General features: G+C 40.0%; 1 protein-coding gene across 1 annotated transcript in view; it reads left to right on the forward strand.

Annotated features, from left to right (window-relative positions):
- Window positions 1-69: 69 nt before the first annotated feature.
- Window positions 70-14,831, forward strand: part of cacna1ba (calcium voltage-gated channel subunit alpha1 Ba) — a 69,389-nt gene continuing 54,627 nt past the window's right edge. The window contains exons 1-3 of the mRNA XM_088009150.1: window positions 70-2,138; window positions 4,314-4,419; window positions 6,374-6,513. Of these exons, the coding sequence (XP_087865276.1) occupies window positions 1,879-2,138; window positions 4,314-4,419; window positions 6,374-6,513 (506 nt within the window). The 5' untranslated portion in view covers window positions 70-1,878. The remainder of the gene's footprint in view (window positions 2,139-4,313; window positions 4,420-6,373; window positions 6,514-14,831) is intronic.

Genomic DNA, 14,831 nt, shown 5'->3' on the forward strand with positions numbered 1-14,831 from the left:
CCGTAGTTATTCCCACCACTAGTAAACAGATTATGTCTCCTGCCTCAAACAGTTTTGGGGCATTTTAGATGACTTTAATCCAGTGGTGCCCAAACTCGGTCCTGGAGGCCCGGCATCCTGCATGTTTTAGTTCTCTCCCTGGGGGTGGTAACAACCTTTTCAGCAAGTCAATGTTCTGTTTGGCCTTTTAATGAGACATCATTTGGTCCAGGTGCGTTAAACCAGGGAGAGAAATAAAACATGCAGGATGCCGGCCCTCGAGGACCCACTTCGGACACCTCTGCTTTAATCCACTGACTTATGAATAAGATATTCAACAATGGATGTTTTTATTTATTTTATTTTTTACCCTTTATGACTTTTACAATCAATTGTGATTATTTGTTTTGTCAAATTTAAAACTGATTTCTATATTTAAAAAAAGACAAATATGTGACAAAATAAATATTCACCCCTTTAAGTTCATACACTCCTTTGGCTGCAGTGAAAACATGGAGTCTGTTCTCCACATCTGTGTGTTGTAAAACTGTCCAGGAGGCCTTTTCAAGTCAGCCGCTCCAGAACATCCAGCTTGTTGATTTTAAACCTGAGATTGATCCGTTCCTTAAGTGCCCAATTCTAAACTGGCAATGTTCAAATTTATAATTTGCAATGCAGTTTTTTTTGTACAACTGGATATGAATTGAGGCATTAAGGGGTTAACTATTTTTTAGTTTATTTGCTCATATATGTAATTCAATGTTGCTAAGGAAACAGGATGGCCACATGTGGTATGAGAGGTTTTAAAATGTAGTTTATCCACAGGAACCAGATGTGTCCTAAAGCAGAACCCTGAGGGACTTAAACCTTTTACAACCTTTGACCTTTCTATTCTTGGCTGTTATTCTCCTGTGAACCAGCTGTTCTTACCTGGATCACTTTATATAATGTGGGATTATTTACCTAATGTGTTAATTTGTTGTTGGAAAATAACGTTGTAAACTTGAATCATTTATGACTCAATGATTTATGAATGCAGGGGTTGGATTTATAAATCCAGTTGGTGTGAGATGCTTTTCATTTAGACTCATTTTATTTATTTCATTAAACTCAAGTATGAAAATATAAGTAAACAAAAAGGAACAGCTCTTATTCTGATAGTTGATGATGGGATAAGTTTTTGTACGATGTGGCTCGCGCCCTTCCCTGTTGCTATGGAAACAGGGTCGGTCCAGGTGGAGCCACTGGCTGGCGTCTGTCAGCCACATGGGGGTATGGAAGAGCGGCGCTCGGGAAAGTGGAGTCTACATTCTTCTTAAAGGAGGTTTCGTGGAATCGAGCGGCCGAGCCGTGATTCCTCTGCGGAAGACGGATCGTCTGAAGGCGGCGTGTTTTTTCAGCTTCCGTGGGGAGCGGCAGCTCCAAGAAACACGCACTCCTCATTCAACTCGGCGCCGACTGGAGCCTCCCGGAGGAGGAAATGCGGCTGTTTCTGGGCGTTCTTCTTAGGCTGGGGATCACAGACTGACTGAAGCCCGTCTCTGCAGTCAAACAGCTGGGAAGTTGTTTTCACTGGATGGATGGATCTGTCTCCTCTGAGGAGCGGGGCGGGCAGCCGGAGGAGCAACACCCAGGAAAATGATGCATCATGGAGGGGCAGCCGCTGAACTTTGAGCAACAAATTCACCTCGGAGCTGCCGGCGGCATGGGGAGCCGCGGAGACCAGGAGCTGTCGGAGCGACCCTGAGGAGCCACTCTCATTGCTTTGCTGGATCTTCTTGCTGACTCTGTCAGTGAGGACCTGCCGGGGGACGGTGCAGCAGGCTCTGCTGTGATGCTTCATCTCCATTCCTGTTCTGTCAGTGTCGGTGTCTCCAGCAAGATTTTCGCAGTCTCAGAATGGCTCGTTTTGAAGACGACGCGTCCAGCCGCTTCAGAGGCAGCGGCCCCACGGGGCCAGCCAGAGGGGCCAACCGGCAGCCGGGGCCTCCGGGGGGCCAGAGGATGTACAAACAGACCATGGCTCAGAGAGCCAGGACCATGGCTATTTACAATCCCATTCCAGTCAAACAGAACTGCCTCACCGTCAACCGCTCCCTGTTTATCTTTAGCGAGGATAATATCATTCGGAAATATGCCAAAAAGATCACAGAATGGCCATATCCTTACTGTGTACAGTGCAGACCTCAGTCAGAAACATGTTAGGAGCATTCATTGTACAGTTAGGTCTCATGATGTCTGCAGCCTCATTCAGTATAAATTATAAAGGAACAGGTAGCTGCTGCTGCTGCTGCTGCTGCTGCTGCTGCTGCTGGGGGTTATTTGGCTTTCAGCCACAGAAATACATCTGCTGTTAACATTTCTGCGCATATTATTCACATCATCTTTTAACGATAAAACAGCCTCAGTCCATCATATGGGCCGTTCTGGAAGCCAGGCTGTGCTGCAGTGTTCTATTCTGTGAAGGTGTGTTTGTTTTGATTGTCTTTGGTGTTTCATGAAACATACATTTATGAACTGGGTTTGGCTTCAGAACTCAGGATAAAGGCTGGTGTTTGGTGAGTTTCTCGGTGAGGATGGAGGATCTCGGTCCCTCTGGAGCTGCTGGCTGCCTTCAAACAGCAGCTCTCCTCATGGGTGTGACTCAAAGAAACAAACAAGCTGCACTCACAGATTCATTTGTCAGGATGTCTGAACAAACTGCTGCTGACATGGAGTAGCTGCTGTCTGCTGTGATCCAACAGTCAGGCTTCAAATCCTACTAAAAGAATGATTGATCATTTACAGTGCTGTGAAGAAGTGCTTCCCCTCATGCCCCTGTTTTTGGTTTGATTTTCCTCAAATAAATTCTGCTGTCAGACTCTGTTGATATAGGCCAATCCAGTTGTTTTCAAAAATTATTATTTAATCATTAATGATGGGGGGAAGTGATCTAAACAACCCCAGCCCAGTTATAACATTATAACTCCCCCTTGTGAAATGAGGAAGTGAATACAATATAGTGGAAGGACTTTTGATTAATTTTTATTGAGGATGTGGATCTTAAGGGACCAATCACAACATGCAGATATTTAGCACTGATGCATGAAAGGTTAGAGTTTAACTTTCTGCGTTTTCCGTATCAAGGCTCTCAGATTAAAGAAAATGTGGTCAGATTGGTAGTAGGAGAGAATACTTTAGCCTTGTTTGTGTGCTATTATAAGTCAGAAGTGTCCTTCTAATTTTGAACTATAGTGTCCACCATTACTTTGGGTTCACATTGCATTCTGGTTCAGTGATGTAACATCCATGACCAGTTAGTGCAGAGGAGAGGTTTTTATATTGGCACAACTTTTACCAGACCGAGCAAAACATTGAGTTGGTGCCAGTTGCTGCTGCTTCCTTCAGAGTGGATTCCAGTCAAAAGGCATCAGGGGAAGCAATACAGTGATGCACAGTCAACACAGTTTACTAAAGTTACATAGGGAGCAACAGCATCTTCCTGACAGACACTGCTGTGCCTTCAAATATTCATATGATATCTTTACTACTAACTAATGCGCACAGTAAAGAGTTCATTTGTTATTTTTTATAGTCAAGTTCCCATGTAAATTGTATATCTGTCTCTGGCTCACTTGGATTTTCATATTTGCAAACAGTTTCCGTGGCTGCTTCTATCTGAATCACTGCCTACAAAAGGATGCAGCGCAGCATCTTGGTCATCCTGCTCAGTGGATATCAGGATGGTGGCTAAGATTTCCTCTGGACTGATTCCCACTGAACTTCCAGATCCTGTAACTCATTGCTCATCTTGACACTAATCTGTGTTCAGATGAACAATTTTGGCACAGATTGTCAAGATTGCTCAATCTTGACAATTCTTGACAAACACGAGCATAAATTCACATAAATGAAACAATCTCAAGAGCTTTTTGACTGAAGGCTGTTTGTGAAAAAACAGATTCTAAGACTTTATCTGTTTGCATATTTTTTATGTCACTATAACCTGAAAAGCTTTTTGACGTTAGTGGATTTACATCATAATGTCAAGATATAAATAGTTCAGCTGGTAATCCAGAGAGGATGCTGAAATAACGCTGGTGTTGCCATGTGATGCAGGTGAACACATGTTGCTTCTTACAGCAGCTGTTTGCTCTGCTCTGTTGACTCGTCCTGTTGTTACCTTCTAGTATGATACTAGCTCACATTTATTGGTAGTGAGAAACTGAACCAAGAGCTCCCCTAACTGAAAGTGATATGCTAGTTGAATGTGTCTTAGTTTCAGCTGCAGAGAGATCATTTCCAGCTCTGTTATGTTAGCTCATCCTTTCACCAAACATCCTTAACACTGTCACTCCATTCGAGTACATGATCCTGGCCACCATCATAGCAAACTGCATTGTTCTGGCCTTGGAGCAACACCTGCCAGCTTTGGACAAAACTCCGCTGTCAGAACGTTTGGTGAGTATTACACTTCTTCCACTGCAGCATGCAAAACTTCTCTAAGTGGACCAGATCCAGACTAGACCGCCGTTTTTGTTTTGTTAGCTTGGTGTCCGTCTGCAAGTTCTTTAACTGCCAGTGATCCTCATTCCTAGTCTCACCAGCAGCGTCACACCGCCTCCTTAGTGCTGCAGGTGAGGCTGAACCCTGCAGAGCTGCTTCTGATCTCCCCTGTGTGCCATTCTGTCAGGTTACCCCTGCTGTACCCTAATCCCCCCGACAGCCCTCTGGTTAAAGCTTTCCATTAAAGAAGCTAGTGCTGTGAGCCCTCCTGTGCAGGCAAAGAGCTGATGAACAGTGGATCACAGTGATGGCACCGACTGTCCCTCAGCAGGATGGGTTAAAGGTCTGATGTCAGACTGTTTCTTTCCATCAGTTCTCATACGTAACAATTTAGACAAGCAAACAATGTGGAGACAAAAAGAGAGGATGCTGTGTTTCTACTTCTGTTTCTCAAGTAGATGTAAAAGGACAGCTTTAATGGGTTTTCAGACTCAATATCTGGTGCAATATTTAAATGTTTTTCTTTTCCAAAGACTCATTTATTAAACTTCTGGAAGATTAATAATACTTATTTAAGGTATTAATTACTACCTTAAATGAGGACTTTATTATTTTAAAGTCAAAATGCCACCACTGGTCTCAATGGCAATGAGAGGTTTCCCTAGAACTGGTTCTGGTGCTAATCAGAACCAGTTCCTCCTGTTTCCACCAGTGTAGAACCGGTTCCATGACAAAAACTGACCCTCACAAATCAACAACCTGTTGGTTCAACTTGTACATTCCTGAATTAGTTTTTTCTTTTAGTATGCTTAATGTAAGACACTAATAATAAAACCACTGAATTTCATTTTCTATAAAGAGTCAGGTTAGATAACAAGTTCCCTGCCTGTTATCTGTTACATGAGGCTCTGTGCAAGAGATACCGATGTTTTTGTTAAACTAACGCTGCAAAGTAGTAATTTTTTTTTTTTGAAAAATCACCTGCGAGTGCTGTTTCTACCTGAACTTTGAACACATAGTTGGAGGAAAGATGATGCAGTTGCTTTGTGCATTTCTGTGAAAACTTCCTGCTCAAGGAACCACAACAGCAAAGGAGCTTGTTTTTGTCTCACTCTGTCATGATTCTGTTTTCATCAAACTTCAGGCGTCTTGCTAAAAACCTGATGACTAAGAGGAAGCACATATACTGTGTTCATGAAAATCTAGCATAGCCTTCCTGTTGAACTCTGCTTGAAGAAAAATTTCACTTCCAGAACAGTTTTGCCTCTCTCCCCTCCACACGGATTGTCTCCAGAAGATATTCTACCGATCTAATCAGCAAACAGAAGAAGCTGGGAATGATGATGTCAGTTTTCTGTGCTGCTCTAGAATTGTAGTCTACTTGTAGTTTTGACAATGACAGCAGAGGAAGTGACTGAAGTTGTTCAGTCCAACGTATTTGGAAGCATTGGCTGAGTTTCCAAATATTGATCTAACATTAACAGCAGCCTCATTCAGATCGGCTCTTCTGTCTTAGCAGTGGACGATGGTTATTTCTGGTAAGCTTTCTAGCATCCACCTGGGGGATTCACATGTCATGGGCAAACGTTAGCAATTGGATAAAATTTAAAACCTCAACAGAGTCCACGTCTCCAGGAAACAGTTGTTTCTCAAGCAAACAAAGGGCTGGTTTTTACCAGGCCATGGAAAACCCAAACTGAATGTGTTGATAAAATCTTTAGTGCAGCCAAACATGGTGTAAAGTTCTGAAATACTGGGACTATGTCAAATGTTTCATTTTTCTAACTATAGCACGTTCTGATGAGTTTCGTGCAACTAAAAGTGGAAGATAAACAGATTCTAGAATGTGCTCTTGTTAAAGATATCATCTGTAACTTACTAACTCCAATTCTTCTTGTTTCCATTCCAGGATGACACAGAGCCCTACTTTATTGGAATATTTTGCTTTGAGGCAGGCATCAAGATCATTGCCTTGGGTTTTGCTTTTCACAAAGGCTCCTACCTACGTAATGGCTGGAATGTAATGGACTTTGTGGTGGTCCTAACAGGGTAAGTAGCACTGGCCTAATGTAATGGCTTCCACAGCTGGTAACTGACAGTGCTGATGGGCAGCAGTGATTAACGAGGGGAGGGGCAGCTTCGCTCTGTGTATGGGTGTGTGTTGCTTTTGTAATGATTGGTAAAGCCAAGCTGTTCCAGATGAAAGGATGTTTTCTTCCGGTCTGAATAAACTGAGTCCTAATAAGATGGTATTATCTGCATTAGATGTTTAGAGCTCCGGAGGAAACACTGTGCTCACATTGCAGAAATGATCAAGATGCATATGTTTCAGAGTTTATGATGATTCCTGATATTTTTCAGAGGAAACAATGTTGTGTTATTGAGAATTCCTGTCAGTTATTGAGTACTGTTCAGGGTTCATGTCAGAGGCCTCTGGATCAGCTGCTTCCTGCAAACGTCGCAGGAAACACTAGAACTGTGTTTAGTCATTAATCTGCACATGGAACCTTCTTGCAGTGCTATCCACTGCAGAACAACGAGGATGAACATTGTTATAACGATCACCATGCATAGTAATATCTATATTATTGTCCATAATGGTTCATTTTATTGGTGCTATTACTACACTGTTGCTGAAGGTATTAAATGTTGTTACTGGGGCAGCAAAATCTTATGAAAACATTATATCTCCCATATTTTTCCTGAAGTTTGCAGTAATATTATTAATTGTGATAAGATCACATTTTCCTCATTCTTCTGTCTTATCCATCATCACCTTATTGGGTCTCTGTGGGCTTTAGGGTCTCAGCTGCCAGGAGCTCTGAGCTCATCTAACAGGCCAGATATATTACTGACATACAGACGGCTTCAATAACCTACCAAATATGTCTGCCTTTGTGATTTAGGAGTTGCACACATTAATGTAGCGACCAATAAATGAATAAGTAAATAAATAAATAGTTTGAACTTAGATACGCAATTTTGTTAATTGTCATTTCTTTTTTCTTTTACTGTTTTTATACAACTATTTGCCCAGTCATTTGTACTCCTTTAAAGGCTATAATAATAATAATAATAATAATAATAATAATTTATTTATTTCTGTCGTGCTGGAGTGGATTTTCTGTACATAACCCCTGCTGTCTGTTCCCTTGATGCATCTCTTTGAAATGTATTTCTACATGTATTGGATTAATTTCCTTGATTCTAAGTTTAAACTCCACATGCGGCTTCAAAAATATTTAAATCACATTCAAAGCTTTATGCTGTCTTTTGTTGCTTTGTTTGCCTCCCAATCAAATAAGATAATAAATGGACAGTACTGACTGTTATACAATTTTGTAGATGCTGAAAAATATCTTTTCGTCATTCTTTATTTTTCTGATGAGAAATCCTAGAAATAAATCATGCCATGTTCTATTTTTACTAACAATATTTAATCTTTAAGGAGTAAAGCTTTCTTGTGTTTTCAGTGTTGTAAACAGACATCCTCCCCTGGGGCCGGATGAGAAAACTGCAAGAGTAGTGTTGTGTATGAGGAGAGACGGAGCAGAGAAGGCTGTGTGTGTGTGTGTGGGGGGGTGTGTGTGTGTGTGTGTGTGTGTGTGTGTGTGCGTGTGTGTGTGTGTGTGTGTGTGTGTGTGTGTGTGTGGGTGGGGGGTGATGGCAGTGGCAGAGGATACTGTTATGCTGTAAAAAGTCCCAGAGCGACGGCTGGACTCAGCAGGGAACTGCTCAGTTTGTCTTGCATGATGCTTTTGGATTTATTTGAACCATCCTGGGTTTGTACCAAGAGCCTCGCTGCAACAAGCAGAGCAGCAGGCCAGTTCCCAAACACCTCATTATACCTGCTGCTCCTCCCACTGCAAGTCATCTGAGTTTTCATTCCCACTAGCTGAACACAAAGGGAGGCACTCACTGGAAAATGTTAGAAACACACAGGATCCACAAAAATGTCTGCTTCTGCAGTCCTGCATAGATCTGTGCTTTTTATGTTTCTGTTTTAAGAAACTATTTTTCACAGGTCTGGAGGTCTGATTGAAATGTCTGTGATATACTTTATTAATATAACGATGACAGAGAAACAGCTTCTTTATGAATAAATAATGAAAGTAGCATACTGGCTTTTGAGGGCGGTCAGCACTGAGCCTCTTGATTCAACTCAGCTCATCTGGCTCACTAAGTCTGTCTCTTCTGAGACATTCAGTGCTCAGCAACCTTTGATCTGAATTATTACAATAAGAGAGCAAAGTGTATTTGGCCTTTAAACTCAAAGCAGCACACTTTTACTTTCCCCTGCAGATTGACCACAAACAGCTGGCTATCATCTGTTTGGCAGAACCTTATAACACACTATGTGTCCAAGTGGACGGTTGTTAAGACACTGGACTGCAGTCATAAATGCTGCTGTAGCTGATGGGATGGTTCATAACTTTTCAGGTAGTTTTAAGCCCAAAATTATTCACACCTTAGGCAGACAGATATTTTCAGTCAACCAAGAAGGAAATAAGCAGCATTTCCCAAAAGATAACCACAATGTTCAAGTTGTTGTTGAGACACCTCTGAATATGAAATGAGGAAAAATGAATGCACATAAAAATCATCCATGAGTTCACTTTTTATGTTGCATGCACATATGAACACTTTAATCTCTCTAACCAAAGATTAATAACAACAAAAAGCTGTTGAATGTTTTATTTTGCATATTTTTCTTGATAAATTGTGACATTTCAACAACTATAAACACTACAGGAGCAAAGCAGGACCACTGTTTGTCCAGAAGCTTGTTTGGATCCAAAGTCTCAGTTTATCCTGATCGCAGGCCGTAGACTCCCTCGCTAATACAACCGTGTTTCTTTATGAATGAAATCCAGAGTGATTTTGGTGATCTTTCCCAGTAAAACATTTAATCAAAGTAAGAGTGCAAATGAAAAAGAAACTAGAAGACTCCCAGCAGCTGGTCAGACTGCGGCCATGTGGAGCTCATTTCAGCTGATTTTAAATCTGCCTGAATTCAGCAGTTAGCAGAAGAAGAAGAAACTATAGAGAGTCCACTGATAATACACAGTTTGACCTTGTACTTGTTCCTCTTAGATCTTTTAGGCATTTTTGAGAGTATTAAAAATTTTACTATAATTATCACCGCATTGTTAATATTCGACTTTGCATCAACTAAATATTCTTTTAGAATATCTTGCTGCACTTCCTGTTTGCTGACTTGTACAGCACACAAAGTTACAAAAATGGCAACATGTACAACTGGTGTGGCCGACAGAATGCAATCCTCTCTGACAGGCACACGGCGTTTCTGACAGCATGCCCTGGAGGAAGAGAGGAGCAGCAGGCATTAAGCAACTATCAGGCTAAGACGTATTCTGCCAGGATCATTTCAAAATAACAGTAAAGCTGACTAATCTTCATGGGGTAATAAGTATTTCAAATCTTGTAAAGGTCTGATATAATAATACTCCTTAAATAATTATAAAAAGTTGATTTTTTTTCTACTTTCTTCTCAACCTTAAAATGTGTCTGACTGTACACAAAATCCATGCACATTTATTTATATCAACCAATCAAGCCTTTTGGACTGTGGCAGGAGGTCAGAGGACCCAGAGAGAACCCACACATCCAGGGGGAGAATATGCAAAGACCCCAGACTGATCTGAACTCAAAACCTTTTTGTTGCCAGGCAATGATGCTACCAACTGCACCAATGTGCAGCTCATACAACAAAATGTTTATGGTAAGACATAGCTCAAAGATGTAGTGCTGGGTAGAAAATGTAACAGTGAGTCATATCACAATATTTTCATGTTCTTTACTAACCCATGATGGCTGCTTTGTGCAAACAGAAAAAAGGATCTAATTTTTCTGTTAGATCCTTTTACATCTAACAGAAAATCATATGTTCACTTATTGTAAGTAGCCTTTATGGCCTGAATGATTAGTAATTGTTTACTTTATTTACTATCTCTTCACATGACTAGACACATGGAAAGGGAAGGCACAGGGAGCAGCAGCGTCTTTTGATTTGGTTAAAGACAAACATACAGAAGCAACTTCTACCAGTTGCAAATCAACTTGTGCTTGTTGCTGATTACCAAACTGAAAGTGGTTGGTCAACCTAACAAATGTCTAAAAATAAAAAAAAATCAGCAAAAATCCTTCCAAATGCACATCATCCACTACTAGAAAGAGGAATCAATCTTAAAAGGGCAGTGTTATGTAATAACAACTATTGTGAGCTTATGTCATTTTATGTTATTCCCTCATCAAAATCATACCTGGAGTGTTTCATTTATTCTTTCATGCATGTTTGAGAAATCCTACGCCACTAGAACAGATAATCTCAAAAACACTTAATCTCACCAAGCACCGCCTTTTCCACAAAGTTCCTCCTCAGAGCTGAAGTCTCCATCACACCAGCAGATGGACCACAGTGTGCACCTTTCTATGGAGGTCGTTCTATTAGTTTTTAAAACTATCACTGGTCAGAGCTAGAAAAATGTGAAGCCAACTGATTCTGGTTATTTTTGACTCACTCAGCTTCGGAGTGTATCCAAGTCTGCATTAGCTGAGATTCTAGGTTCCTTTCCTTCATATACTCTGATATTATGATTTTCCTTTATCTTCCAAAGCCAAAAATGAGCCTAAAACATAATCAGAAAGTTTGCCCAAATCCTTGCAACTTTGGATTATGTTTTAGGATGAGCTTCTCCAGGCAGACAGAACCAAAGTCAGTGACAGTTGTTAGATTAACAACTGCTTTGGTTTTTCTAGATCTCAAACAATCCTGTTTTATGTAATAATTCCATAGAATGCAAAAAATATCAATATTTATTATATGCAATACACAATACACAATGCAATATGAGAGTTCCAGGGAGATTTTTCTCAACTGTAGTATTTATGAGCTGTGGGAGAATATGTGTGTGTTTGTGTGTGTGCATGCGTGTGTGTGTGTGTGTGTGCGTGTGTGTGTGTGTGAGATGTTGGGAGCAGCCCAAGCAGGCCTTTATTGAATTGGTGTTCAGCAGACTCATATGATAACCATAATTGAAGGGCTGGGCCGTGGATGGAGGCCATTACAGCAGCGGTCTGGACATCTTATCAGGGCTGCGCTACACTGATAGCTTCTGCAGTGTGGTCAGGGGAGGCAGCTAATCCTCATAGAGACTGTAAAGAGCTCCACATTCATATACACTAAAACATGTATCAACACACATACCAACAATAACAAATCACTATTTCAAGCCTCATGGCAATTAGAGAACAGCAATGACTCACTAAGAACTGAGTTCTTTAGATGTGACAGCTGGACCGATTTGTGTTGCAAGTTGCTAAGTTTCAAATTTAGCAATAAAGAACATCTACTTTACCATTAGTCCAAGTCCATGTCCAATATTATTAAAAGTTAGCTTCAGATCATTACCCTCAGCTTCATACTGTTTTCATATTAGAAACCAAAGGTTTGAAGAGAACCTTATCAGTTAGTTATTGTTAACTTTAAGAAACTGCAACAATCACACAGAAAATTGTGTGGGCTTTTCTGAGTTATACATGTTTTATATCTAGTACATATAATTTTCTATCAGATTTGTGTATGATTCATTAAAGTTTACTCTGGGGTACTGCGATGGTGCAAGGGAAAAGCACAACCTGCATATGGAGACTTTAGTCCTCAACTTGGACATCACAGGTTCGAGTTCCGGCCTGATGACCTTTGCTGCATGGCTTCACCTCTCTCTCTCTTTTTCTTTCCTGTCAATTCACTAACAAATAAAGGCCTCTAGAGCCAACAGAAGCTTTTAAAAAATAAACATTCCTGATATCAGGCTGTGCAAGGATCTAATGGGGGATCTTTGTTTTACATTGTCATGTTTTTCTGGTTCAGTTCAATAGTCCTCACACTGTGAGTGTTGGAGCCTTTCAATATAACCTTGTAACTTGTCACATGACTCATGACAAGTTGTGTGATGAGTTACATGACTTGTCACTGAATCAGATTCTGCTTCTGCTGGAGGTTTCTTCCTTGTTAAAGGGGAGTTTTTTTTCTCTCTGCTGTCACTGCATGCTTGATATAAGGGACAGCTGAAAATCAACAACACAAGCCATGTTGCACTCCATGTAGGGTGGCTGATAGATTCTTTGTTTTGACTGATTTAAAACATAACAGACAGCTTGGTAAAGAGAGAATCTTCTTTATTTTATAACTCTCCTGTATCATTTGTCACCTACAATTAACTAGACTTACTAACTTTAAACCTTGTGTTGTCTTGTGGGTCAAAAGAGACCCAGTAGCATGTTTAGCTGTAGAAAAAATACCCTGAACTATCTTTTTCCGACTTGAAATTTTATGACTTTTCCTAAATTGACCCCATCATTAAAAAAAAGTGACACTTTGTTTTTGTTTATATTTCCATGTGGGCTGAGCACCACTAGGGTCCAAAAATTGTCTTATGGGTCATTTTGGACCGATGAATTTTAAAACCATTTAAACACCAAAAAAAAAAGAGTTCAACACACACAAACTCTCTCTAATATATACACACACACCACCCCACACACAAACCTGCACACACACCACTCCCCCCTCCACACACACGCAAACACACGCGCACACACACACACACACACACACACACACACACACACACACACACACACACACACACACACACACACACACACACACACCCACGCACACACACACACACACACACACACACACACATCAAAGAAACTGGATTGATGTACGAATTAAACTTGCATTTGACCTGCACTCTCAATCAGCAGCTAATCCCTCACATCACACAAGTTCCCAAACAAAACAAAAAATAATCTCAGACATAATAAAATCAAATTAGGTATCAAGGATATGAAGCTATGCTGAATCTGAGAACCACTAGTTGGTTCCTTGCTGAAGCCATGAATAGATGTTTCACTAACAGCTGCTACGTTGTATGTTTGCACATACTGATCTACATGGGATCTTCAGCATAAGAAGTTGAACATCTTATGTTGAACAAATTCTTGTACTGAAGATATTCAACGTAGGAGCGTCTTCATACGGTGAAGAACATGTATGAAGATTTTCTTGAACATCTTGTGTTGAACATTTTGTGTTCAATGTGGGATGTTCTTCATCTTAAGTTCAACATGGGGTGGTAAGGATAGAATGATCTTCATCTTATGTTGAAGATGTTCAATATAAAAACATCTTATAAGTTCAACATCTTTTGTTGTTGAACAGAAGATGTTCTTCATCTTGTGTTGAGGATGTTCAGCATAAGAACATCTTCATAAGATGAACATCGTCTCCTGAAGATGTTCTTCTTATGTTCAGTTCAATACCTTATATTATATTCTTCATCTTGTGGTGAACATTTCATATAATTATGAGACACAACACATGAGCTGATCTTAAATTATTCACAAAATCAAGCTACATTTTGTTATGTTGTGTTACAAGAGGTATTTTATAATTCACTTCCTAAAAAAATACAAAGGAATGAACTGTTGACAAAAAAGTTCCAAATTGTTGACTTTTTTTCCCTTTCAGCATAATTAATGCAGAAGTAATAACTTCACATTTATATAATTACAATAATAAACCTTTACTTTGTAAAGGAAAATTGCTACAACACTTGGTTTGTGGTAAAAACAACAACTGTTAATTGTCTTTTTGTATTGTATAACAAAACTACATGATAAAAATTATTGAATTGAGCTGAATTGATAAATAACAGATTGTTTCATCATGCCAAATATATTTTGGATTCAAAATTCAATTCATTTGCTTTACTTTGGGGCTTTTGTTAGGGCGGGTCATTTTTGACCCATAGGACAAGGGGAGTAAACAGAATGTTAAGACAACACGAGGGTTCAGTAGCTTTATACAAATGTCCAGCAACACACACCAATCCAGGTTCATACATTAAGTACTGCATTGGTAATTTGACAACAGTTTTGTGGTTTAGTTCCTGTGGTCAGTGTGCTGTCTATTTTTTTACTTCTAATATTTTCATCAAAATGTTCTGTTAGAAGAAATAAAGATAATATTTGGTCTTTGAAGGTTCACCATCTGTTAACTTTTATCTCTGCAGTCACAGTTTTACTTTGGCACAGACATAATGGTATGACTGTGAGCCTTGTCTAGGCAGCCTGCACAACACCCACTGAAACAAAACCAGAAACAACTTTGCTTTTGGCGAACACAGTCAACTGCAAAACTGGGGTTAATTCAGACAACAAAACTAGAAGGGTTGAGACCAAAGTACAACAGCATACATCCTGTAACAATCAACGTTGTGCTTTGTGTTTAGAGAGAGAGCTATTTTGTGTTCCCTTCTTCAGCTTAAGTTCAC

Source organism: Poecilia mexicana, unplaced genomic scaffold, assembly GCF_051168715.1.
Source record: "Poecilia mexicana isolate PSO_F unplaced genomic scaffold, ASM5116871v1 scaffold_9, whole genome shotgun sequence".
NCBI lineage: Eukaryota > Metazoa > Chordata > Actinopteri > Cyprinodontiformes > Poeciliidae > Poecilia > Poecilia mexicana.